Below are 24,916 nucleotides of genomic sequence, written 5' to 3'. Positions count from 1 at the left end.
TTCTCGTAACATTTCTTGAGAATCAAAAGTGCTAGTTACCTACATTGCAAAAGGAGAAGAGGATAAAGTATTTAAAAGGCTGTTAAAGATACTGTGTTCCTCCCTAAGATGGAAATATGGACCAAGCTACCAAGAAGCAAACTCTTAGTATTGAGAAGTTGAGGAAAGATCAAAAACCTTGGAGTTGTGAAGGAATTGAGGAGGCAATTGAAGAGTTTTTCTCCTATGTTTCACAGCTCAGACGATAGTTTGGAACTGTATTACATAAAATATGGGGCATATGTTTGGGTTCAGCTATTAGTATGGTGTGCATAAAGTTATTTTATTCAAAATGGAACTAGCAGACTACATGGAACTTGTTAGTAAGTCCTTTATCTGTTGATTTTGGGATGAACGTTTGTTACTGTTAATGACGTGGCACAAATCTGTTTGGAGTTGTTTACCTCAGAGGAGAATCTAGACATCATACAAAGGAAGGAAACAGGCAACTGTGAGGGTCCTAGCAGTGAAAGTGGTACAAAGTGACATGGTAAGTCTCATCAGCAGAGAGATGAAAAAGAATATGGGGTTTCTAACAGATTAAAATGAAGCTGCTAACATGAAGGAGCTCTGGAGAAAGGTTGACATTGTTTGGGATGTATTAAGTGAGGTATCTGCAGGAAAAATATAGGTGAAATTGTGTAAAATAATAACCGGAATTGCATATATTTTGACCTTGAGTTTAAGGAAGGTGAATGGAAATGGAAACCGGCGGAGAGGGTTTGCTGGGACAGGGAAGTGAAGAAATGTTGTACATTATCTGCTCTGTTGGGAAAGGATGTTAGTGGCTGCTTATGAATCCTCTGACCAAAAAAACTAGGGAAGGGCAAAGGGAGATCTGCTTAAATGGATGATCTGTGGTGGTAAATGGAAAAAACATATGGTAATCAGAGTTAAGGTTCACTTCTAAACAGAGAACTGGAACAGTCTTCTGATGTGGGCCTCAGTATTTGTATAAGGAGTGGTGCAGCAGTTAGAGAGGTGTTGGACTTTACTCTTGAATATCCATTGTAACTGTGTATTTTGAGGGAGATCCCAATTTTCTTCTGTGCTTTTTAGAGTTCTTTTTCACTCTGTGGTATTTAGAAGGGATAGGCATTTGGAGGTGAAAAGCAGTCGTTGGTGACTTTCTGACTATGTATCTTGGTGTAGGGCAGTAGGTGTCATGGCTCAGAAAAGTAGTTTTTGCAGAGATTTTGTGAAAATAGAACTGTATGATGCAAGTGGTAAAGGCAAGTTCCTGATGCAGATATAGACCCTTAAAAAACAGCCCACCGTTAGAAATATCTTTGGTATATCCATAAGCATGAAGTTGACCATGAATCTCAAGTATTCAAGTAGCATGATAGCATTTGTCTTCAAAACTGTTTTCTTTTCAAACATTGCACCCAAGTCTTTACATCATCTCAAACAGAGCATGTCTTGCACGTAAGGACAGTTTGAAGGCTGGAAAACTTCTATGGAGTTAATGTTTATCCATGACTCTTTATTAAACAAATACTGCCTCTAATGGGACTGTACTGAATTTACTTGTTAAAGTTTTCTAGTTATAGTTAATCTTGAAGGCAAACAAAATAACTTAGTTGAGCTAAATCCCTGAGCTAACGTTAAAGACCAGTGGCAAAGCCTTCTATGTTGCTGCAGTGCCAGAATTCACTACTCCTTTCAAAATTCACTGTCTAGAAAATTATGACCTATGAACTGCATCAATAAACATATGAACCAGCAGTGAAATTAACCCTATTTAATTGTAAGTCTTGTTTTTAGGTAGTACTGTAAGGGAGCTGCTATGGACTTAAGACTTTTGGGAAATACCGTGGCATAAGGCCATCGAGCCAGAAGTGTTTTGGTTAGATGTCAGGACAAGTTCCACAATTTTTGAGACATGCGGAATCCTAGAATTCCAGAATGGTGAGCATTGGAGAGGATCTCTAGTGGTCATCCAGTCCAACCCCCTGCTAAAAGAAGTTCTCAGTTGGGTCACATGGGAATGTTTACAGATGGGTTTTGAAACCTCCAGAGAAAGATATTCCTGAACATCTCTGGGCAGCCTGTGTCATGACTCCCTCACCTGAACACTGAAGAAGTTTCTCCTTGTGCTCAAGTGGAACTCCCTGTAGTCTAGCTTGTGCCTCTTGTCCTGTCACTGGGCACTACAGAAAAAAGACTGGCCCTGTCATCTTGACACGTGCTCTTCAGGTATTGGTAAGCATTGATAGGGGCCTCAGTTTTTTCCAGGCTAAACAGTCCCAGGTCTCGTAGTCTTTCCTCATTCAAAAACTGTAGTAAATAATAGGAGAAAGATGTGGTAACTTCTTTCTCCAGCAGAAAGTTGTGGTTCTTTTCTGTCTGTTGGCAGACAGCGGATTCTTTTTTTTATGAGTTTAAATGTACTTTGTAAAGACTCTTCAACTTTAACCTTGCCTTTGGGCATAACTACAAGGACAGTTGTCTGCTGGGAGTGAATTTGCCCATCTTAAATTTTAGTAACTGTACTAAGGTCAAATGCGGGTTTTTTTTCATAGGTAGATGCCACTTTATTTTGATATAAATTGATGATGGGAGAGGAGTGCCTTGTTCACTGGATTTGAGTAGGAGATGTCTGTGCATGTAAGTTTAAGCTGGTTAATCGTCAGATTTGGTTAGTTCTTCGCAGCTACTGCAGGCTGGGGAAAGGTGTGTAGTGTCTTGATACTGGTACAGGCTGACCTTGCCTACTAATGATTCTTTCAAATCTAGTCCTCTTCACCAAGTTGAATTTTCCTATAAGTCTGTAAACCAAACTAGTGGTTAGTCTTCCTTAAGGGAATGAGAAATAGAAAGTGCTCTTTTGTCTCTCCCCCAATCAATTTTGCACCATCCTTTCTGGGAAATACCTAATTTTTGAAAGCACTGTAAACCCAGAATTTTTTTTTTTTTGGAGACTGTTAAAATATCTGAGGTTGACTGGAGACAGAAGATCTACAAGTGGATAGGATTTTGGCCCAAGGGATGGACTGTGCAGGCTTTGGACATGATGCTCAGAGTGAAATTGGAGCTGAAGTGGAGATCAGAGTGCAGACTTAGAAGCAGTTGTTCCCAAATGCTGGAGGTGACTGAAGTGCTTGATCAGCTGAACCAAGCGTTTGACTGCTGATGCACTTTTCCTTAGATCAGAGAAGGAAGTGTCAAGATTGAAGTCAAGACCTCTTGGTACATGCTTAATGTAAACTTAGTGCACAAAGGGAAGCACAAAAGTATGAGACCTAGGAAACTGATGAATCACAAACTATGACTGAGTACTGCTTCTTGCATTCTCTTTAATGTTTTAGTCGTTAGAATATTAGGAAAAAATGGAAGGCTTAAGCTGAGAGAATTGAACTTGAGGCCATCACACCTGTGCTTTAGGGAGGTGTTTTGATGCCTGGACTGAGAAGCAGGACAGCCTTGCTCTAGTTTTTCTTGACCTGGAGTTTTAATGCAAAGCAATCAGTGTGGAGAATCATGAATTACTTATAATACAGTAAAGAATTGAAGGTACCTGAACTTTCAGGAGTGTGCAAGTCCGGCCAGAATCTCTGAAATGGTGTAGTTGACTAATACCCACCTCCATAGTTAGAGCTGTGTTGCATTATGTCAGTTAAGAGTTTGTTAAAAGTAACAGGGATGTATGGTGTTGGAAATGTTAAAACCAGCTTTGTACATTTACCTCCCAAGTGACTTAAAAGGAAGGTGGTTAATTTTTTTATTCTCTTATGTGTGTTATGCAGGTACTTTGATGGTAACTTGGAGAAGCTCTTTGCAGAGTGTCATGTAATTAATCCAAGTAAGAAGTCTCGAACGCGCCAGATGAACACAAGATCGTCAGCCCAGGATATGCCTTGTCAGATCTGCTATCTGAACTACCCAAACTCGGTGAGTATCTGGCAGACAAGGTGATACCTTTACCAGTAACTCCCTAGACCTTATCTGAAACTGAACATCTTGAGCAGAAGTCTGCAAGGACTTCTCCAATAGTACTTTTAAAAAGCCTTTGAAGTTAACCTGAGATTTTGGTTTTTTTCATGGAATCTTCTAATCTGTAGCATAGGTGTTCAAAAACAGTGTTCAAGATTGTTTCTCCAGGCACCAAACCTTATGTATTGTGTGCTGCAGCTGGTCCGGGCAATGCAGTGGGAGACCACAGAATTGTGTAGTGCTTTATGCATTTTCTTTAATTCTTACAGTGTGATTTGACAAACTTTTTTTTGAAACAAGCCTCAAACAATATTCGTTTATCTGAAATAGGATTGTATTTCAGAAGAAATTGTTTTCTCTCCAAAAACCTTTGAGTGTGCTGGAGTCTCAAAAGGAGTGTAGTAAAGTTATTCAGAAAAGAAGCAAGCAGTACCTCAAGTGATTTATTTATGTATTTATTTTTTACAAAGGTCAGATAGCAGTTGAGACATGCAAATAAAAGATAAATGAAGACAGAAAAATATGTGGAAATCGTGATGGGCATGGGGATTTATTTAAATTGAATAACAACAGAGGAGACGAGTTTATGAAAGTAGTAAGCAATGATACAATTAGTCAAGCTAGAAAGCCTAGAATAAAACTGAGTAGAAGCAAAATAAAGTGCTGTTCGAGGAACACAACCGATATGGATATCTTTGCCACAAACATGATGAAGATCCAATACCTTCTTAATCAGAGATTAGAAATGCTTGCTTTGGGTCTAAATTAGTCTTTTAACTTGTGGTAAGATTTGTGATGGTGTTCCTTTTCTTGGAGCTGTTGACAAACACTAAACTTCATCATGCAGTAATTGGAGGTCCAGGTTTCTGTGGTGTTTTGCACAGCTCAACAACTTGCTGTGACATTCCAGAGGCAGACCATAATGATGGGAGATCCTAGAAGAAAACAAGACTAGTGGAAAAGCCCAAATACGAGAGTTTATTAATGGTTTTGCCAAAAGTCAGGGTATGGACATACGTGAGGAATTCTTTCTTTGTTAGAACCTACAATTCCCAGTCCTGATCCTCCAAAGCACTGTAATGTCTGCCTGACCTTTAAAAAGTAAAATAGCCCTTATGCAAGGCTTCCACTCTTGCTCTGGGTGTGTTTTACAAACTTGCTTTTCAGCAAGATAGAAACCATTATGACCTTTAGAGCTTATGAGTAGCTTTGACTGAAGTAACTTTGCTTCAGTCAGACTTGCAGGTATTTTCCTTGCTCTGGAACAGGCAGAGCAGAGCAAAAGTCAATTTCAGGCTGCTGAGTTTCTCGGTGTTAAGATCCATGTTGCGCTTGAGCCAGTAACCACAAGACTTTGTGCATCTCCTTTTAAGCCTTGTGTGCACTAACTTCCTTTTTAGAGAATAGCTGCAAAGGAAAATTGTTGCTTACTTTTTATAAAGAGGTGCTTTCAAAAAGTAAAGCAAGCTTGAGAAATTTGTTTAGCTCTCTACCTTATACTAAAATAATAATGTTTAATCACTGCAGATTTTCCACATCAGGTAGTAAGGAAATAATTTTCATTTTAGGCTATGCAACATTTCAAATGACAATAGGAGAAGGACTGAGGGAGAAAAATGGGAAGAGACATCTTTAGCATCTTTGTGTCCATCTCCAGAAAAAATATCCTCTTGGAAACTTCAGATTTAGATTTTGTTCTTAATGTATTGTTCTCCCATTTGTAAGGTAGTTGCTGTGTAAGTTGGGATCAGTAGGCACAACTGACAGACCTTTCTTCTGGCTTAGGGGTACATGTGCTGCCTGGGAAACAGCTTTCTGGCTACTGGGAAGAACTGCACAGAGCACACTAATAATACTTGGTTTTGTAGTTTGTGTAGCATATTAAAAATAGTAGTGGCCTAGTTGTTAGTAGTTTTATCTGGAGCCTGGAGATGTTGCAAGTGATCAGTGGTCTCTCTGTATTGCTGGTGTTGAGTTGAGTCAGCTGAGGGGAACCTCTCTTTCTTCACCTTTCATAAATGTTGGAGCATATAGGAAAACGAATATTGGATATGTATTTTGTGAAAAGCTGTAGTGTCTCTGGCTAAGGTAACCGTAAGCCATCTGCTTTGAAGGTGTTTTGGTCAATGTGAGTCATAAATTCTAGGATAAGTAATGTTTAATACCTAACCTAAAATTTCTGCTTTTAAATCTTCTTGCAATGGTCAGATTCCCACTACCCTGGGAAGAACTTATAGTTCTTTTGTCATCTCCAAAGAACTGGGATTTCAGATTTTGGGAAGCAGCTGCAAAATGAGGCATTTGATGCTCTCATGGCAGCCTTATGCCTTTGTGGTTTGAAAACTTCAGGGAGATCTTTTAGTCTCTTTGTGTCCCCACAAGCTGGTGTCAAGTCCCAGTAGTTATTTCAAGCAAAACCCTTACTCGTAAAGACAGGAATTACAAGGGTCATGGCTTTACCTGCCTCCTCTCTTGAATTTCACCCTTCAAGTCCCATTTGAGAAGCAAGGCTTTTGGGGTGGAGGTGTTTGGGGAACATCATGCTGTTGGACAAACTGTTTGTTCTAAGGACAAACAGATGACTTTAGTCTGTTGGTGCTATCACCGTTACTGAAGTAAAGAAAGCCCAAGTCAGGCTGCCACGGACAACACATCTTGGAGCATCTGATCCCTTCTTTGATCAGTTTAATGCTGCCCGAAGAGCAGGGACAGGTATCAAATGGTAGCATGCTGTTGCTGGCTCTTGGCTTCCCAAGGAAAGTAATTGATGAGTACAGATAGGGTGAAATTAGAGTTGTCTCATGTGACAACATGCAGTTTCAAAAGTTGCTGTTACCCATTGCACTTGAAGACTTTATGTTGGCCTTTTTACTTGCTTACTTGATATCTGCTGTCAGGCAAAAATATTTGGAAACTCCTTCAAAGTAAAGAAGTTAATTGAAAGATAATCTGAATTCTTTGCAGCCTGGAATGGAAGCCTGGTGGCTGTCTCTTATGTGGGCATTTAGCAAAGCTTTGGACTGCCTAAAACAAGTGAAATGAGTCTTAAATGAAGACGTTACCTGTATTTTGTAGTGCTTCTTTATGTGCCTACTGCAGTAGTATTTGAGCTCCCCAAGGGATGATTCCCTTGTTTATGCTTATTTCCCATCACTGATGGAGAAGCCATAGATCTGGGAAAACTCAGTGTTGTATTCAGTTTGTGTGCTGTTGGCACCACAGTTACAGATGTTAAGGCTTTTCTATTGTAACCTTGCATCTCCAAGGATGTCACATGGGCACAACAGTATTTATGGAGCATCAGTTACCTTGTTAGTGGGCTCAGTAACGGTTTAAAAATTCGAAGGTGGTTTGGTTGGTTTTGTTTTGTTTTTAATCTTGGGGTTGGTGTAGTTGTGTACCCTGTAGCTTAGCTGTCAGCCTTCTCTCTCCTTGAGCCATGGTGCCGACAGGATAAACACCTTTTCTTTGCCAATGAAAGCAAAGGTTTGGATGGGTATCTATCTAGAGCAGTCAGATACTCAGCTCACTTCTCGCTGGCTGGTCAGGTCAAATTGAACCATCTTACTGCTGCTGTTGATGGTGGCAAGTGTTCTCTGTCAGGGCTGTGGGAACAGCAGGCAGACTTGAGCCTGCTGTAAGCAGTGTCATGGCACATTTCCAAGCCTCAGGCTCAAACCTGTGCCCTTGTTGATGGCCGGAGTGCCAAATGAAGGTGAGTCACAAAATGGTGAGGCTGTGTGGGAAGATGAGTGTAACATTGCTAATATACCAGTGTTGGATGAGTCTGTAATGGTCAAGGAAGCAGTTCGGGAAGAACATTATTTTCTTAAAATGGACTCTCATTATTTTTTTTTTTTTTCCAGAGGATTTCAGGTTTCTTTGATTGGAGCTTCATAGAAGCTGATGATATCTCAGGGTGGAGCTCTTGTTTTATCTTATTGGCTGAAAATAAGGTAGTTGGAAAAGCAAAGCCATCAAATGATAATAACCTGCACAGTAGTATAAGTGAACTATTTTAAATATAGTTTATCTGTGCCTCTGGCACTGGGTATAAAGATGACCTGAGAAAAGTAACTTAATTTTGGTCTTTCCTTGGCAGTGTTTGCTTCTCCACCCCTTGTATAACCATTCAGTTCCAGATGGTATCTTGACATACTCTGTGTAGATGATGCAAATGCAGATTTAGCTGTCATTGTTACAGTTTGCTGCAGCTAGTCATTATTGAATTTTATTTAGTAATTTACACCTCTCAATTAGGATCTTTAGTGTCTTGGTCTGATAAGCATCTGGGTTTCAGGAGGAAGTTTACCAAGGGAGCTGACAAACTTTATGCATAAGCATTACAAGCATGAGTGCACACAACTCTTTCTATTTCCGTTGTTTAGTGCTCACCCAGTAATGCAGACTGCTCACTGATCACTTACTGTTCCCTATACAAGAGTGAACTAAATTAGTTTGTGCATATTCTGGGACTTCTGGGCAGCAGCCATGTGCGGTGGCAAGACAAATGGAAAAATAGGAGGAAAGAAGACTCTGTATCATCTTACAAGTATGACCATTTTGGTGGTATTGAATTTGTTTTACTGATTTGCAAGAGGAAAACTGGGGAGAGCCAAGCTATGTTTTGTATGTACTCCCAAAACAAGGATCAATTTAACTGGGCAGGGAGGACGGAAATGTCAGCCACACCTTTCGTTACTGCTAGTGTAGGGGATTAAAGTCTCCCTTTGAAAGCATGACTAAAGCTGTGTCGGCAGTGTTCTGTAGTGGTGGTGATGCAAACTGAATAGTAGCATCTCAAATTTGGTGTAGGGGATGAAAGATGGGATAAACTGCACAGCACCAGGAAAGACAGAAGGTTTGAATGAATCCATGTGATTTAAGTGATCCAATGTCTTGTGTTCTTTGTCATTACAGTACTTTACTGGTCTAGAGTGTGGACACAAGTTCTGCATGCAGTGCTGGAGTGAATATTTAACTACAAAAATAATGGAGGAAGGCATGGGACAGGTAAAATGTCAACTCGCCTACCTCATCACTTATTTCTCAACATTCTGTGTGTTGGAGAGGAGAGAGAAAGAGAAGGGAGATTTTTTTTTTTTCCACTAAAGTTTAAAAAAAAATGAAGCAAAACAAAACTCAAGCCCCAAAACCTTGGGGGCTGTAGTCATTGCCATGGGTGTAGCTGGAGGGGGTACAATATGGAGTTTGTGCCAGGCATCTTTGGGTGGGAGGTAATGGTGCTGTGTGCAGTGGCACAGCTGGGATGTGATAATAGATCTGATGTACTATTTTTGCTATGGATTGTAGTGAAATCTGTTGCCTTGGAATTCTTTGTGGTGCAAAAATAGGATAAACACTGTTCCTTTTATGACCTTTTTTTTTCAGACCATTTCATGCCCTGCTCATGGCTGTGATATCTTAGTTGATGACAATACAGTTATGTAAGTATGATGAGTTGCTACCTCTTGGCTTTCCTCTCTTTTTCCATTTTGTCACTCATGCTATTCTAATGTGTACTACTGATAAAAAAATTCATAGAGGCTTTAAGGCAGCGGAGAGAGATTCGTCTTGAACTGTCTAATTTGATACCAGTCTGTCTCTTAACTTACTATTTGGCTCTGAAAAACCCATGCCACAGCAGCCAGAGAGAAGACTCCTTGACTAATTTAGTCAGCATGACAACAGGATAAACACCAGGCAGTCTTTCTAAACCCTGTTTAACTACTTTATGCATTGTTGTCCCTTTAATTTACTTAGGAATTTAGGACTTCCGACCTAGGTCAACCCACTGGTTCACCAAGTCCTATAGCTATAGTTGATGTATGAGTCAAGGGAAAGAAGTCCTGTGTATGGTCTGATGTAGGGTGTGTTTTATGCCCTCTGATAGAAAGCAGCTGATGCTCAAACACAATATTTGATTAAACTGGAATGTCAGCCTGTGTCACTTTGCTTACTAAGTTGTCCAGCTGTAGGCTGACTGCCTATATGTGGTGGAGCAGTGAATTCCATCAGCTTCCTTTTATTTTCTATTGGGTGATGTTACTGCATGAGTAATATCCTTCATAATTCTGAACCTTGATTAAGTTCACTTTAATTTTTCATGCTAAAAAGTACCTACATAGAAGCTTCTGCTGTTATTTTTTCCTTCCTTCCTGAGGCCTGACTCACTCATTGATATTAATTTGCTGGGTTTTATATCAATTGCTTTCAGACTAACGATTTTGCATATCCCTCTGCATTTTTGGGTCTGTTAGTCATGAAGTGTAGGCTGGATAGAAGTAGAAGTAGCTGAAATGTTTTCATGCCCTATTGAGGAGTGGTTTGTAGAGTTCAGTGTGTGGAAACTGAACTGAAGTTGGCATAATACCTTGAGTGACATGATTGAGACTGTTTACTAGAATGTGAACTCAGCTTGTGGTGTTGTACACTCTCAGCAGCAAATTTCTTGAGTGTTTTCTTGATTGCAACAATTTGAAAAAGCCATTCAATCAGTGCATATAGACTAGCTGAGTTAGTTGGAGGCCGTGATGGTAGCAATAGCAAGGAAAGGGTGGAAGGAGAGCAGTGTGCTGGCTTTTGTTGCTATGGCTTGCTTTTAGTAGTAGGTCTGACTATCCTTATCTTTCACTTCATGGCTTTTATAGCCCGCAAAACCATAACATGGGTGTGAATCTGTGCAGTCTTCAACTTGCATCACATGCTGTGGGATTTCCCCTTGCCTAGGGTGAAGATATACCTGGGCCTATGATAGCAAAATGGCATCTAGGTGTTAAAGCAAACAAATTCCCTTTGTCTAAGTAAAACTAAACGTTTTGTGGAGGTAACAGTCTACCTTTCCCTCATTTCATGGGGGACATCCAGAATGTGTGTTCTGGCAAGGAAGGTGCATTTCCTTTAAAAGTGAATACAGACAATGGTGTCAATCTTACAAAATAGCATGAATAAAAGTGTTAGTTGTCCAAACTGGAATCTGCATCCTCCTGCCATGTCTTTTAATTAATTTTTAATTTTTAATTTTAATTTTTAGGTGTTTAGAGTCTCCAGCTCTGGGTTTCCAAGCTATAGGAACCTAAGATTAATGTGCAATGTAGAGAGATATCAGTTTTGATATCTGTCAGAAAAATCAAAGTAGACAGGCCAAATTAATAGTTTGCTGCTTTTTTAGTACTTGCCCTGAGCAAGGCAGTACACTTTCAAGTTGAATTGTCTTCATATGAAACCAAACTTAAAAATTCATACCACTTTGCTGTATTTGTGAGTATTTAGCTAGCTTGTTTATTTTCCTTGTTGCTTTTGAGCTTAAGTAGGAGGATTGAAGAGAGGGTCCCTTTGAGGTCTTTAAAGACCTTCAAACTATATGAAGGTAATCTGTTTCTATCCTTTGTTCACCCTTGCTAATGCTGCTGGTAATTGCTTTAGCCTACATGCAGAGCTGTTGATTTCACTAATAAGCAAGGCAGGCTTTCTTTACTAGTGTGTCTAACAGCTGCTTCTTGTGGGTGGCAGCAGTCTAGTAGTAACCTCTGAAAATCATCTCATTTGGTTGTATGGATGTTGCCTCATTGTTAACCTTCCTTTGCATAATTGCAAATACCACTGCTGGTGCTGCATGTCAGAATTTGGAAAGGTCTTGAAGTAGTTCCTATGGGAGGGTGTTTGACCTCTCGTATGATGTGCATTGTGCTGGTTCCACTGATTGGCATCTCTGAGATGTTTGTGTGATCACAATTGAACAGAAGTATAAAATTTATGGTCTGGTAAAGAATTGCTGCCATCTTTGGATGAATTTTTGAGATTGTGTAGTTCCAAACTGAGCTGCCAGAAGGGATCAAGGGTGAAGTTTGCTTTTCAAACAGTATGCTTTTCCAGCCTGGCTTTGTTGGTGAGATTGCTTCATTTATAGCTTAGCTTAGAGAGGAGTGTACCCGAAAGTATGGCTTATGACCACTGGAAATGAGTTTAATCAATTAGTCTAGTTTTCATGTATTGTTTGCCAAAAGACAATATTTAGAGCAAAATTCTTGACAGTCTTGGCCTGAGTGCTGCTGTGGACACACTGTTGAATGTAGAACAGGAGAGGCTGCTAAGATGGAGTAGTTACAACATTACTCTCGATTTAAATTCAAGTTCCTGGTAGATACACAGAATACAATAATTTTTAAAATGACATTTATGATGTCTGGAAGTAACTCCAGGATATGGAGTGAGAACATGAAATTTATAATTAATGTTTTAAGTTAAAATTGTTTTTGTTGTTCTTCAAAAAGTTTTAGTCCAAAATTGCAGACTTGCCATGGACATAGACCTGATGAGGTCCTTTGTCAACTGATTTGTTTTATTTTAGCACTGAGACTTTGGCTGCCACGTGCTATATTTATGTAATAACTAGCATATTGTTTGGTGAGGAGCTCCTCAGATTGCTAAGGGATAAAATTTATACAACATTATATCATCACATACGCTCTTCTTTAATTAATGTTGGTGTGATAACATGCAGGAGTGAGCTTCATTTTTGGCTGCACCCTTAAATGGATTATCTGTTTTAATTTGGATGTATGTATGTGATACAACCTGTATAAAGCTGCATTCCACAGTATGATTTAAAAGAAAAATATGGCAAAATGCATATTAGTCCAGCTTTGTATTTTTTTTTATATGCAGAAGACACTTAAGCCATAATTGAAAGACATATATACAACTGTTCTGCAGTACATCATTCAGTTATTTTCAATGTATCTAGGCTGGGCAGTCTGAAAAAGCCAGCTAGGTCAGTGTGTCCAGGAGAAAAGTGGTCATCACGCTATAAAAAGATTTATATCTGTCTAGTTTTCTTCTTGTCTCCTATTTCTGAGCTGACTGACTTAATTTGAAGTTAGTCGATGTTGGGTACACCCTCTATGATGTTGAATTTAAATCAACCTTGATTTTGTGGTATATAGATTAAAACAACATTAACTTTTAAACTGAAGCTGTAGCATTCCACTGAAACCCAGATAATGTTAGATCTGACCAAGTTATTAATCACACAGCTGTTATTCAGGATTTTTTTTAAAGGAATTGGACACAAAATGTGCACTTTTCAGTGTAAATCAAACTGATAAAGTTATTTGCTCAGTTTCTTGGGCTCTTCAGGAAAGTGTTTTTAAATAAAAATCCCCACATCAAGAGGTTCAGTTCCTTTGAGTCACGTGAGCTTTCTGTATGATTCTGAAGCTAATCTTAGAAACTAAACAGAACATTTGTAGTTCTCATAAGAATATAATAAATGACCTAACAACTAAATAGAGAACAGGTAACTACAAAAAAAGTAGCTGCAAGTGTAGAAGGAGGCTTCAAAACCGTTTGTCTGTCTCAACTTGCTGGATATGTTTGGGGAAAAGTTTTTCTACTGTAATAACTTTTCTGTATTTCTTCCCTTTCCATAGGCGTCTGATCACAGATTCCAAGGTTAAATTAAAGTACCAGCATCTAATAACCAATAGTTTTGTAGAGGTGAGTTTTTATTTGAAGTTTTTAATGGCTTCTACGTGTTTTTGTCTCATATGTACCAAACAAAGGAATGAGGCTTTTTTATAACTGTAGAGCAGGGTTTTTTTGCATAGTTTCTAATCAAGTGTGACTACAAGTTAAAGGCTTTGCAGTGTAACCCTTTAGTTACAGATATAGGTGTAGGAAAATATTTTTTAAATCTGCAGGACAAAAGACATAGAGATACAGCAAGCAGCTGTAGCTAAAGAAAATGCAAGATCTGTTCCATACATAAAATTACTTTTGGCAAAATACTGATAGCTTTGCAACCTCAAAATAAAAATAAACTTGGAGAAAGGTGCTTTGCAAGAGTGTTTTCCTCTGTCACAAATTCCCAGTTGTATGTGCCGATCCTGTAGAGCCTGGCATGTAGTGGGGTTGGGGTTTTTTGTTTGGTTGGGGTTTTGATGTGTATTTTTTTTTTTCCTGTGGGTTTGTTTTTGGGGATGTTGTTTGGTTTTGTGTGTTTCGTTTTTTTGTTTGATTATAATGCAACACACTTGTTGCAGACTGACAGAAGTTGAGCAGTGCAAACCTGTATCTGCCTGCAGTACAGTAGGAACAGGTGATGAGGTGGTCTTCAAGGGCTGTTACAAAGCAGTGCATGGTTTGTGAGCAGTTTGAGAGGCTGTTGCAACAGTAGAACAGAGATGGGGACTGCAAACACTTGACCTTTTTTTTTCCAGTGGAAACCCCTATAGCTTTTTCAAGTATTTTCTCTGGGTGAGCTTTGAACTCAGCAGAAGTGTTTGCACTCCTCATCTTTCATAAGAAGCCATTTAATAGTGAGGAGTTGACTATCTTATTCTTTCAGTAGAAAAAAATGCTTAGATAGTGAAGACAGCATTCTTATTGCAGAGGACTAATAAGACAGGAAGGATTGTGACTGAAAGTCATGATTGAAAGGATGAAAAAGGGATGAAGGACGGGTAGTGTTCTTGTGTGGCATCCCTTGTCCTATTATTGGGTTGTTCTTTGCTCTGTTTTGTAGTGTAATCGACTGTTAAAGTGGTGTCCAGCCCCAGATTGCCACCATGTTGTTAAAGTCCAGTATCCTGACGCTAAACCTGTTCGCTGCAAATGTGGACGTCAGTTTTGGTAAGAGCAATGAAGTAAAAGACGTTGGTACTGCTTTTTTCTTACTACCCTCAAAGTGTATTACTCTGTATTCTCTAAGTCTTTGTTTTGGGATATGGTTTAGAGGGTGGAAGAAACACGAGGTTAGCTTCAAATACTAAGCCAGGATTAGGTACCACTGATTGCAAAGCCCTTCACAATGTAATTGTTGCTCTGTCTTGGGCCTCCTGTGACATAATCAGATCCAGCTTTTGCTGAGAGATGACCTTCAGCTGAGTGGTTTCAGATTAGGTGAGATTCTTGACTGCAGGCACTGTAGAGAATCAGTGTATTTAGACATACTGCTCTGAACCATCTGCTGAGAGATTTGAGGGTTGGGGTTTTTTTGACATGTATACTGTTGGTTTAGGACTGGGTTTGGTCTTTCAGCAAAACAACCCAGAGGAATACTTCCACAGTGTTAACCTAGTTGGATAAAAATATAATTATCTGCCCTATTTGTTTATTTTTCTGTCTTTTACTTACAGCTTTAACTGTGGTGAAAACTGGCATGATCCTGTTAAATGCAAGGTGAGCACATGAAAGTTCTTTTCTAAATGCATGACTTGAGAAAGTTTAAAGTCAATTTAGGTGCAAGACATAGAAATGAAGCACAAGCTTTGTGACTGTTCACGTCAAAAGAAGCGTAGTAGTTCACCTATTTAGAACATATCTGGAGAAGAACCAGTAAAATCATTGTAGATGCCTTTGGGATGTCTCGGAGTTGGACCTTGTAAAGGAACAGTGCCTCAGCCAGATGGAAAAATGGCTGGAGCAAGAGGCTGTTACAGCTGTGACCCTCTGACAAGGAATGAAGGTGATTCAGAAGTGAATGCTTCACTTGACAATAAGCATTCCTGTATTAGGTGTTTCTGTAGGTGTTGGGATCCTTCAGCAGGATGGTGATTTCTTGTTCTGAAGGAATTAATTTAGTCTGGGACCTGCTGCCATTTGGAGAACTCTAGAACTGTTTGTGAAGCTCTTGAAAGCTATAATCAACCTGGGATCCTGTGGCCCATGCAGAGCTCAGGGAGGCAGTGTTTCATGCTTTGGGGATAGAGCAGTCTGGGTTCCTAGTAATGAAAGAACTTCCTTGGGGAGAGGGGAGGGAAACCTCACCAAAGATTTAACGTTTAGCTGATCTTTCCAGGCTATATGTGGTCAGTTTATCTAACAGTTGCAAGCAGTCTTTTCCTTGTATTACTTGCTTTCATTTGATAAAGCCATGAGAAGTAAGGTATTTGGGTTTATTTTGTTTTTTTTAAAGGCAAAATGGAAATACTTGACTTGATGTAAAGCTAGGCATCACAGAGGATCTGGCTGCAGTTTTGGCAGATCACTCGTACAGTGTCCTCATTATTATAGAGTCCCATGTGAAATTTGTGTTGATTGAGCTTAACTGCAAACTCATTGCTGAAGTGTTTGTACTGAGTGATCATCCTCACTCAGGATCAGGATGATGCTGCAGGATACGTTTGCAGCGAAGTCAGTTTGTTTGCACTGCTTTCCAGCACCATCACCTCCCTCCTGCGCCCCCTCCCCCCCCCCCATATTCCCATGTAGTGTACTTTACCTTAACAGAAACAGCTATCTTGAACATTTACAGCTCCTCTATTTACATGTAACTTTCTTCTTTTAACAGTGGTTAAAGAAATGGATTAAGAAGTGTGATGATGACAGTGAAACTTCTAATTGGATTGCAGCAAACACAAAGGTGAGAGTTTTTCTCACATTTTATATAGACTTATCAGATGATAAGAAGAATGACAGCCTAATTTCTCTGTACTGGGGTTATTTTTTCTGTTGCTTCTCATTGGTTGAGAGTAAATCTTAAAATTCACAGTATGCTGAAGTACTCTTGTTAGGAAAGCAAACAGGTATTAGTGCCTTGAATCAGGTTGGGCTCTTTGGGTTGAATGAGTTTGCTCTTGTAAGAAAGAATTAATTGGAGACCCAAAGGAAGCTCAAGTTTTCAGTCTTTGGGCTCCTGTCTGGCACTGATGGCTTCCCTAAGCCAATCTGTGCCTCACTCCAAGTGTGTGAAACATGTTAACACTACCCGTGAGTTGATTTGGCTGTGATAATTTACATCTGCCTTTAAATCCCTTGGGTTGGCCTCTTGGAGTTGTTAATTTCCGCTGGGCAGGATTCCAGATAGAGACTGGCAGTACAGCTGTTACGATTTTATTATGTAAATGTCTTTGTTCTAGCTAGCCCAACTTTGCCTGAAACTTCAGCATTTGTTCAGTTTAGGAGAAATTAAAACAGGCTGGTGTGGTGGCAAAAAACCCAAAAGCAGCAGATGCCATCAGGGGTTAGGAGCAGACCTGGATCTCATGACTGAGCCAGGAGGGTGGAAGAAGGTGGGGAGGCTGTGAGGAAATGGCTGCTTTGTTTTCTTAGCTCTGTTGTGTAACTGGTTAATGGTATTGTTTGCAGCAGTGGTTGCTTCTTTCTGGGGCTGGCTGCCTGTTTTTCATTGAAATGGAATGTTGCGTTATGATGAAAGCAGAAACACCCATCACGCTGAACCGTGCAGTTAAAATTAGGCTGAAATTGTGCAGTCTCGGCTGCTTCTTTTCTGTTTCATGGGCTGAGACTGCCATAGTCCCTGCTTGGAGGCTGAATATTAATAAAATTAACTTGGCTTTTTCTGAGATATTCAAAGATGCGTCGTGGCTCAAGACCTGAATCAGATTTGTTCAAAGTTTTTTTTGGGTATTGCTCATTAAACCTGAGGAAGAGTAGCTGAATGCCTTGCAAGGGGCTGAGTTGGTAACACATGCAGAGCAACTTTTAGCCTTGGGTATCAAATATTTGGTAGATCAGAATGGCCACAGCCCTGTTTGGCCTGTGAGAAAGCCCCTGGGCACCAGACAGGAACTGCTGCTACCCCTCAGAGGTGTGAATGTGGTTGTGGCCTTAGGGCTCCCAATCTTCTACCTGCTCTGCCTTGGGATGCCCTGATATAGGCTGGGATCTGAACTCTGCTTGCTTGGATTTATGGTCAAGTGTTAAAGCTTTCTGGTAGTAGATTCTGTGTCCATGCAAAAGGCTGAAATGGTGTGTATTATGTACCCCAAACATGAACAATATGCCGCTAATGCTAGCTCCTGGAAATAGGAAGCTGCTTGTCCCTTTCAGACAGGAAGATGATGGTTTCTGCAGCTTCCTTGCCCAAAGACTTAAGCAGAGATAGAAATACTGTAAAGGTGGTCATACTTTTTTTAATCCAAGATTTAGACAGGCAATCTAGTGGTTAAATCATAGCTCAGACTGTGAGAAATAGTACTGAATGGCTGAAATAAGAAGACTCTTTTGTGGGAAGTACCCACAGGACAGTGAGAAAGGGAAATTAGTATGGCCAGGCTATGCTGGCATCAGCCCAGCTTATCTATTAGTTCCTGTAGTCTGGTGGCAGCAGCAGAAGAGCTGTTGTCCTTGGACATCCCTGTGTAAGATATTCCTCTAATATTGTACAAGGTGCTTTTACAGCAAGAAAATAACTTTGAAGCCCAGAATGCACAGAAGCAGTGGGAAGAAAAATAACATCAGAGTGATTACATCAGACATTTGAGCAAAATGACTGACATGGAGTCTTATGGTGTCCATATCAATTTAAATAACTGAAGGACAATATCACAATTTTTCTCTCTCCAAACTGATGCTAGATTCTATTGAAGGGAAAGTTGGCAAGAAACATTACCCACCCCTTGTAATGATCTCTGCCTTCTTGTGGGCAGCATGACGAGAAAGGCCATAATTGCACACTGCTGTAACGATGAAGCACGAGCAGTGTTGGCTGCTGGAACACATGCAGTTGGAGCTTCACAGCCTCCAGAGAACTGGATCAGCCCAGAGCTGTTAGCTACCACCTCCTCTTGCCTGAATTGCCTGCTGGCCCTTGGCCAAAGGCATGGACAAACCCAGGTGTCTGTCTGACAGCAACAAAATCCCACTGCTGTTTCAAGGGGAACCAAGTCAAATTCTTTCCTGCCCTAACATGAGGCTGTAGTGATATGCTGGGATCAGATTTGCACAGTTGGAGAACACATACATCTGTCCTTACTCTCTCTCTACTATTTCTAGCAGGAAAACAGGGTAGTTGTGTCTGGAGATGGATGTCTTGTCCCTTCACATCTGTTTGCTTCAGTTATTGCAAGTTAAAGCCCAAATTCTCTGTCGAATTTATTTTGAAGAAGCTAGAAGGGAATCAGATTGAGTACCACCAGCAGATGCAAAAATCCCCATTTTCAGTTGGAGAAATTCCAAGTAATTAAAGTTCTATTAGGATCTCCATTGCTGTTTCTAGCTTTTCGAGAAGTGTTTTCTCAACTCCTCCAGTTGTGGTGCTGAGCTGCAGCCCTGTCCCGTGTGGTCCTCATTCAGGGAAGAAAACTTTCTTGTCTTACTGTATCAAAGATATAATATAGAAATACCAGTCCTTCTGGAACATGGGCTTGAAATCTGGGATATCATTTGCAACAAGCAAATGTGAAATGCATTTGTTCCAGCTTGCCCTGGGAGTCAGAATAGGAGAGGAAAATTAGGCAATTGTTATATAAGAGAAGTGAAACACAGCTGAATGGATTTGTGTTTACGAAGTGGGGTGATGTGATGCATTTTTCAGTGAGTTATGTAGAATGGTGTGAATGAAGATTGAGGATATTTGAATAATGAGTTCTGTGATTTTCTGTATACTTTTTAAAAATTTTGGCTGTCTTTATCTGCACTTGGGAGACCTGTACTTTGTTCTTCCTACTTGTATAAAAGATACAGTCCTTGCAGTAGAGCGTGCTGGAGTAGATGGCCTTTTACTTAAAATGAGTTGCTTTCATATATGACTTCAGTTTAACTAAACAAATATAAATTTGAAATAAGCTGTTACAAGTTCTTTATCAAGCATTTAACTCTCAGCTCTCTTGTGAAGAAGGGCTGGATAGTCCAAGGTTTTGCATACTTCTTTCTTTTTTGTTTTGTCGTACAAATTTGGTTTTTAAATAGTTCCGTTCTTGGATCAAACTGGGCAGGTTTCAGACATTTGGTACATGTGGCTTTGGGAATAAAGAAACTACCTAGATCCGCTCCTTTTGTTCAGTGGACATTGAAAGGAGTACCTGGATTTGTGCAATTATTTTGAGATCTAAAGGTGTTATCAAAACTGTCTGAGAGGAGCCTAAAAGTTGGAGGGGAAACCTCCTTCAAACCTGAGTTTCAGTGAATCTTGGGAGTCCTAAAGGCAGAGGAACAAAGATGATAACAGTGCTGATCTTCACGCAAGGCACTGTTTGTTTGTTTGTTTGGTTTTTTTTAAGTTAAATTGGTGTTAGTTGTTTACCTAATGCTAAAAAACCCCTTGCCTTTTATTCCATTTGTCTCCTGTCACCATCTCATTATCTTCTAGGCTAGACAGGGCTTGAATGTCTGAATTATAAAATGGGCAGATTTTTTCCCCCCCCACACTGCAAGCTATTGGCCATTTTTTTGTCTCTAAGTGAAACAAAATGGCACAAACCCAGTTCTGTTTATTTTCAGGTCACTTTTTAATGTCTGAACACACATTCCCTCTGTACTTTCTGTAAGTCCTGCATTTATTATAACATGTGGAAATTCTGGAAGCCCATGAGATCATCTATGGGCACCATCATTGAACTTTACTCTTTAATTTCTCACCAGTGCAGCTTCATGCCAGAGCTGTGAGCTGCATCTTTCCAAAGATGTCAAAGTGCCATCTTTTCATCTTGAATGAACAAGTGTTTAAATATTCTGCTTTGCTCAATGACTCTAGATGTTGTCATGTTGTGTTATTTTGCACTAACAGTAATTAAATTCAGTATTTTTGAGTTTTGTTGAAATGCATTAAGAAATTCTTGTGGTGTTTGAGGATTTTTTTTCTTTTGTGGAATGGGTTGTAGGTGAAGGTGTCACTGTGCATGTGGCTGGGAGGCTGATCTATACCAGCAAGGAGTTCCAGAGAGGGCTAATCTGTTTCACCTGCCCTGAAATAAGAAATAGGTTTCCATTTAGCATCCTATGCATAAAACGGCAGCTGCAGTTTTTTGATGTTTTATGTACATGCAGCCTTTTATGACAAACTTAGGATTGTTCTCCCTTGCCAGATTTGCCTGGTCTTTTTTTTCCAAGTGCAATGTGTAAGCAGGATATGGAATTGTTTACAGTGCAACAGTATTAATGAAGTCACTTCTTCATCGTAGCATGACGTATAATGTGCAGAATAATCTACTGGTTTAGTAACTTGATTTGCTGGCTTTTATGTTGTTGTGTAGTTGTAATTCAAAAAACTATTTTACTATGAGGATGACAGAGCAGTGGAAGAGGCTGCCCAGGGAGGTTGTGGAGTCTCCTTCCTTAGAGGCCTTTGAGACCTGCCTGGACATGTTCCTATGTGACCTGATCAAGGTGAACCTGCTTTTGTAGGGGGGTTGGACTAGATGATCTCTAAAGGTCCCTTCCAACCCTATGATTCCTTCTCTATCCTCCTTAATCTATAAATCTCTCCCACTCCTTGCGTTGGAGGCTTCTGTAGCTGCTGCTTTTTACTTTTTGATGATGTTCAGCAGTTCTTTGTTTTTCTCTCATGGCTTTTGCTTAATTTTTAATAATATTCAACTGTTGCACTCTTACACAACTTCATGGATCTGTAGAGCTTACTGTATAATCCATTTTCCTTGTGCTTTGCCTGACAGGTGTATTGAAAGGCTTGAAAAGGATGGCATTCCTTGTAATAGAAGGGCTGTAATTAGGGTCTTTTTGTTCTAGTTTGCATCACAGGGCTAGCAGCCCTAAGCACTATATGGTATTGACACGCTGAAGAACAGAACTTCAGTGCTCCTAACTGAGCCTAGTTGTGGGTGAAGATCGCACCACATCCCTGTGGTGTGGACGTGCCCCACTGCATCTCTGCAGCTCAAAAGGTCATCTGGGAACTGCTTCTCTCTCCATCCAGTTGTAGGATTTTCCTAAGCAGGAGTAATTGCTGCAGCTGTTTGGATTAGCTGCGTCGTCTGCTGCAGCAGCACACAGATGTCAGCATCTCATCAGAGGAGATGTGTTTGGAAGAAACTGCGACAGCTGTATGACCACCATCTTCTCTTGAAAAACGATTCATTGCTGCATACCTCAAGGCTGGTGTTTGAGGGACAGGAAGCTGTGTCGTGACCTGACAAGGGGTGCAGCACTGCTCTTTGTATGTATTAGCAAAGTATACCCTGGATGATGAGGAAATTGAGCAGGAATCTTCACGGTTGTGAAGGACATGGATGGGATAAACCTAAATTTGAGTCCTGAGGTGTTGATGCAAGATTGGAAGAGGAAGGAGGGCTGCCTCGAAAAGGAAAATGAATACCAAATTGGCTACTGTGCTCAAAAGAGAGACTGGTTTTTGATTCTGAAGTTTGCAGAATGTCAACGACTAGTTGGGAACAAGCTTATCTGGCTTAATATCCATCCTATGGACAACCTAAGAAAACATCTCAATGTTGTTCTTCTGAGAGGGCCAACAAGGAAGTTACTTTGCTTTGTTTCCTCTGTTTGTAATACAGTTACTCTGTTTGTAGGACAAACACAGGAGAAAAGCAGTCTGGAAAAATCTCCTTATGTGATTTTTGGCTGTTTGAACCCAGTGCAGTACCAACTAACACCAAAAAACCTGAACCAATGCAGCTAACTAGCATGTAGTGTATGGACAGAGCATGAGGATGGGAGGTTTGACTGCAGAAAGAAACATTCACCAAACTACTAGAGTAGTTCCCCAAATCTGGAGAATCTTTTTATTTACATGACAAACGTGTTCTTCTAGTCAAAGTCTGAGTTTTGTCCCTGTACTCAGGCCAAGCTCTCGCTGTGATCTATTGATGGGATGGGAATACTGCCCTTCTCAGCTCTACAAGCAAGTGCTGTAATAGCAGCATCTTTCAAAGAAATAGCTTAAAAAAACCTTGCTGGTTGTGTGGGATGCTGCCTGTTGCTGCCAAATCCTTAACTTTTCCCCTTAAGTATAAGGCAGTAGGATCAAAGCAGGACTTTGAAGATGAAGTATGCAAGGCAGTACTTAAGGGTGAGTGCTCTGCCGTTGAGGAGACCAGAATCATGAAGGGATTTGGGTTCTACGGAAATGCCATCTTGTTCAGCCCTCCAGCTTGAAGCAAAGCTCACCTCAGAATCTGGGGCAAGTTGCTGTAATGAGCCGTATTTGTCATTAGTGCTCAGGCCTGCAAAGCTACAAGCATCAGGAAGCAAAACTAGCTGAAAGCCTTCTGCCTTGTCTCTCTTCACTTATAACCTGCTACGCTTTACTGCAGCCCTCTCTCCCCGCAGTGAGAAGGCCATATCTGACATCTGGAGACCACACTGGTCTTCTGTACCTCCTGAGCTATCTTCTTAGTACTACTTGGTGTGCAAATTCTCCTGTCTCTTACAGTGCAAATAGGTGAACTCATAGTAATAATTGGGACACTTGGAATGGATGTACAAGAACATGTTGGATTGTGTCCTCTGTAGAAGTAGCAGTTACAGACCGGCTGAACACATTGGTTTCTTCCTTGAGAGTTTGTCTGGATACTAAAGTCGTTGCTCTGGTTAGTAAACAATGAGGTGTTCCTCACCAGAGGCAAGGATTTTGTATAGTTCTGACACAAAAGCTGCAGCTAATTGTACATGAGTGTTGATTATTTATTTGCTTGTGTTTGTTACTGCCATGTAGATAAAACTGTCTGCTGCAAAACTTCATAAATGCTAGTGTGGTTGTGTGATGAGCTGGGCTGAGAAATTGATCCAGGCTAAAATAGTGTCTGTTTATTTTGTTTATTTTTTTTTCTTGTACTTGCTGCTTGATTTTTTTAGCTTGATGTGTTCCTTGGCCTAGCTCTCATGCAGTTGTATCATGTCCTGGCACAAGAGAAGTGCCATAGGGATGGGAACAAGTAGTAGAAGAGAGTTAGACTGACTTACTTTGCCCAGAGAGGCAGCTTAATATATTCTTGCAACTTCAGCTTTGTGTACTCATTGGGATACTACAGAAATAATCTTTAATGCTCTATGTGAGTTGAATATCACTTTAAGAAGTAGCTGTGTGCTGCTGATATATGAGGTGATATTTGTGTTTGTAAAAAAAACAAAAACAAAAACAAACAAAAAAAAACCCCAAAACCACCTTTTCCCCAAAGATTTCCCTGTGCAGTGCTGCTCTTTGATATCCTTGTAGCTGTCAAAGGCCTCAGGCCTGAATGGAAGCCTCATGTGGGCTTTTGTAGAAAAGTCTTTAGTGAGGTGTCATATGAAGTGGGGGAGAATGGGACCTGATGAGAATTGTGGAAATGCCTCAGGAGGAGAGGTGTCTCTAACTGATAGAAGCGTCTTTGAAGCATGCTAGATTCTTGCTGCATGTTTTTGGATACTTTTTGACTAGCATTTTACAATTGCAGGTGTCTTGGATTGGTAGTAGCATGATATCAGCTTGTCCTTAGGCTTTCTTCAGTTAGAGTGCTGAAGTCGACCAAACACTTGATGGTGAGGAAAGTCAGATACCTTTCTCTGGGCTGCAAGAAACCATCACTACTGCTGTGATTTTGGAGAAGGTCATGAAATTACCCATCTAGTGTACTACTGTGGTGGCAGCATCGATATAATTTCACTGTCTAGCTTCTCCAGTTTTGGAAATATTTTAAGGCCTGGCTTGGAAGAGGATCTTGATGATGGAAAGGAAGAAGTAACATGCTATCTCTTATTGCTGTGGGAACCTGTCAAACTTCACAAGACTGTTATCTGTGCTTTCCCTGCTAATGCTCTCTCTGTCCTGTGAACAGGAATGCCCAAAATGTCATGTCACCATTGAGAAGGATGGGGGCTGTAACCACATGGTCTGTCGGAACCAGAACTGCAAAGCAGAATTCTGCTGGGTGTGTTTGGGCCCCTGGGAGCCCCACGGGTCTGCCTGGTGAGTTCAGTAGCATGCCTTGCTGGAAGGTGAGGGGGCTCTGATGCAAATGACTTTGATCTGGACTGAAATCTATGGAACTGGTGTCCCAATTACAGGTACAACTGTAATCGCTACAATGAGGATGATGCAAAGGCAGCAAGGGATGCGCAGGAGGTGAGTCCATAACCTTTGGTGCTTAGGGAGATCACCAACCCTGTGGTGTGCTTTCTGTAAACCTATAAATTGTCTCGTAAGAATTTCCCGTATTTAGGCACAAGTCCGAAAGACAGTTAAGCTTCCCTACAGCTTTGGACTCTTGTTTCATAAGAAAAACCATTCAACCCCCCTGAAACC

The 24,916-nt window shown here is 40.4% G+C and overlaps 1 protein-coding gene across 3 annotated transcripts in view; it reads left to right on the top strand.

Moving 5' to 3' along the window:
• ARIH1 (ariadne RBR E3 ubiquitin protein ligase 1) overlaps positions 1-24,916 on the top strand; it is a 65,181-nt gene that overhangs the window by 32,261 nt on the left and 8,004 nt on the right. For 2 of the 3 annotated variants that reach the window (XM_061999268.1, XM_061999270.1), the window contains 10 exons: positions 3,789-3,933; positions 7,842-7,931; positions 8,896-8,988; positions 9,367-9,422; positions 13,407-13,473; positions 14,501-14,607; positions 15,114-15,156; positions 16,268-16,339; positions 24,450-24,580; positions 24,679-24,736. In XM_061999268.1, coding sequence (XP_061855252.1) covers positions 3,789-3,933; positions 7,842-7,931; positions 8,896-8,988; positions 9,367-9,422; positions 13,407-13,473; positions 14,501-14,607; positions 15,114-15,156; positions 16,268-16,339; positions 24,450-24,580; positions 24,679-24,736 — 862 coding nt within the window. The remainder of the gene's footprint in view (positions 1-3,788; positions 3,934-7,841; positions 7,932-8,895; positions 8,989-9,366; positions 9,423-13,406; positions 13,474-14,500; positions 14,608-15,113; positions 15,157-16,267; positions 16,340-24,449; positions 24,581-24,678; positions 24,737-24,916) is intronic. The other variant, XM_061999269.1, reaches the window with a different exon arrangement.

The sequence above is a fragment of the Colius striatus genome, chromosome 7 (assembly GCF_028858725.1).
Source record: "Colius striatus isolate bColStr4 chromosome 7, bColStr4.1.hap1, whole genome shotgun sequence".
In the NCBI taxonomy this organism is placed as follows: Eukaryota; Metazoa; Chordata; class Aves; order Coliiformes; family Coliidae; genus Colius; species Colius striatus.
This window is presented reverse-complemented; position numbering and strand designations above follow the sequence as displayed.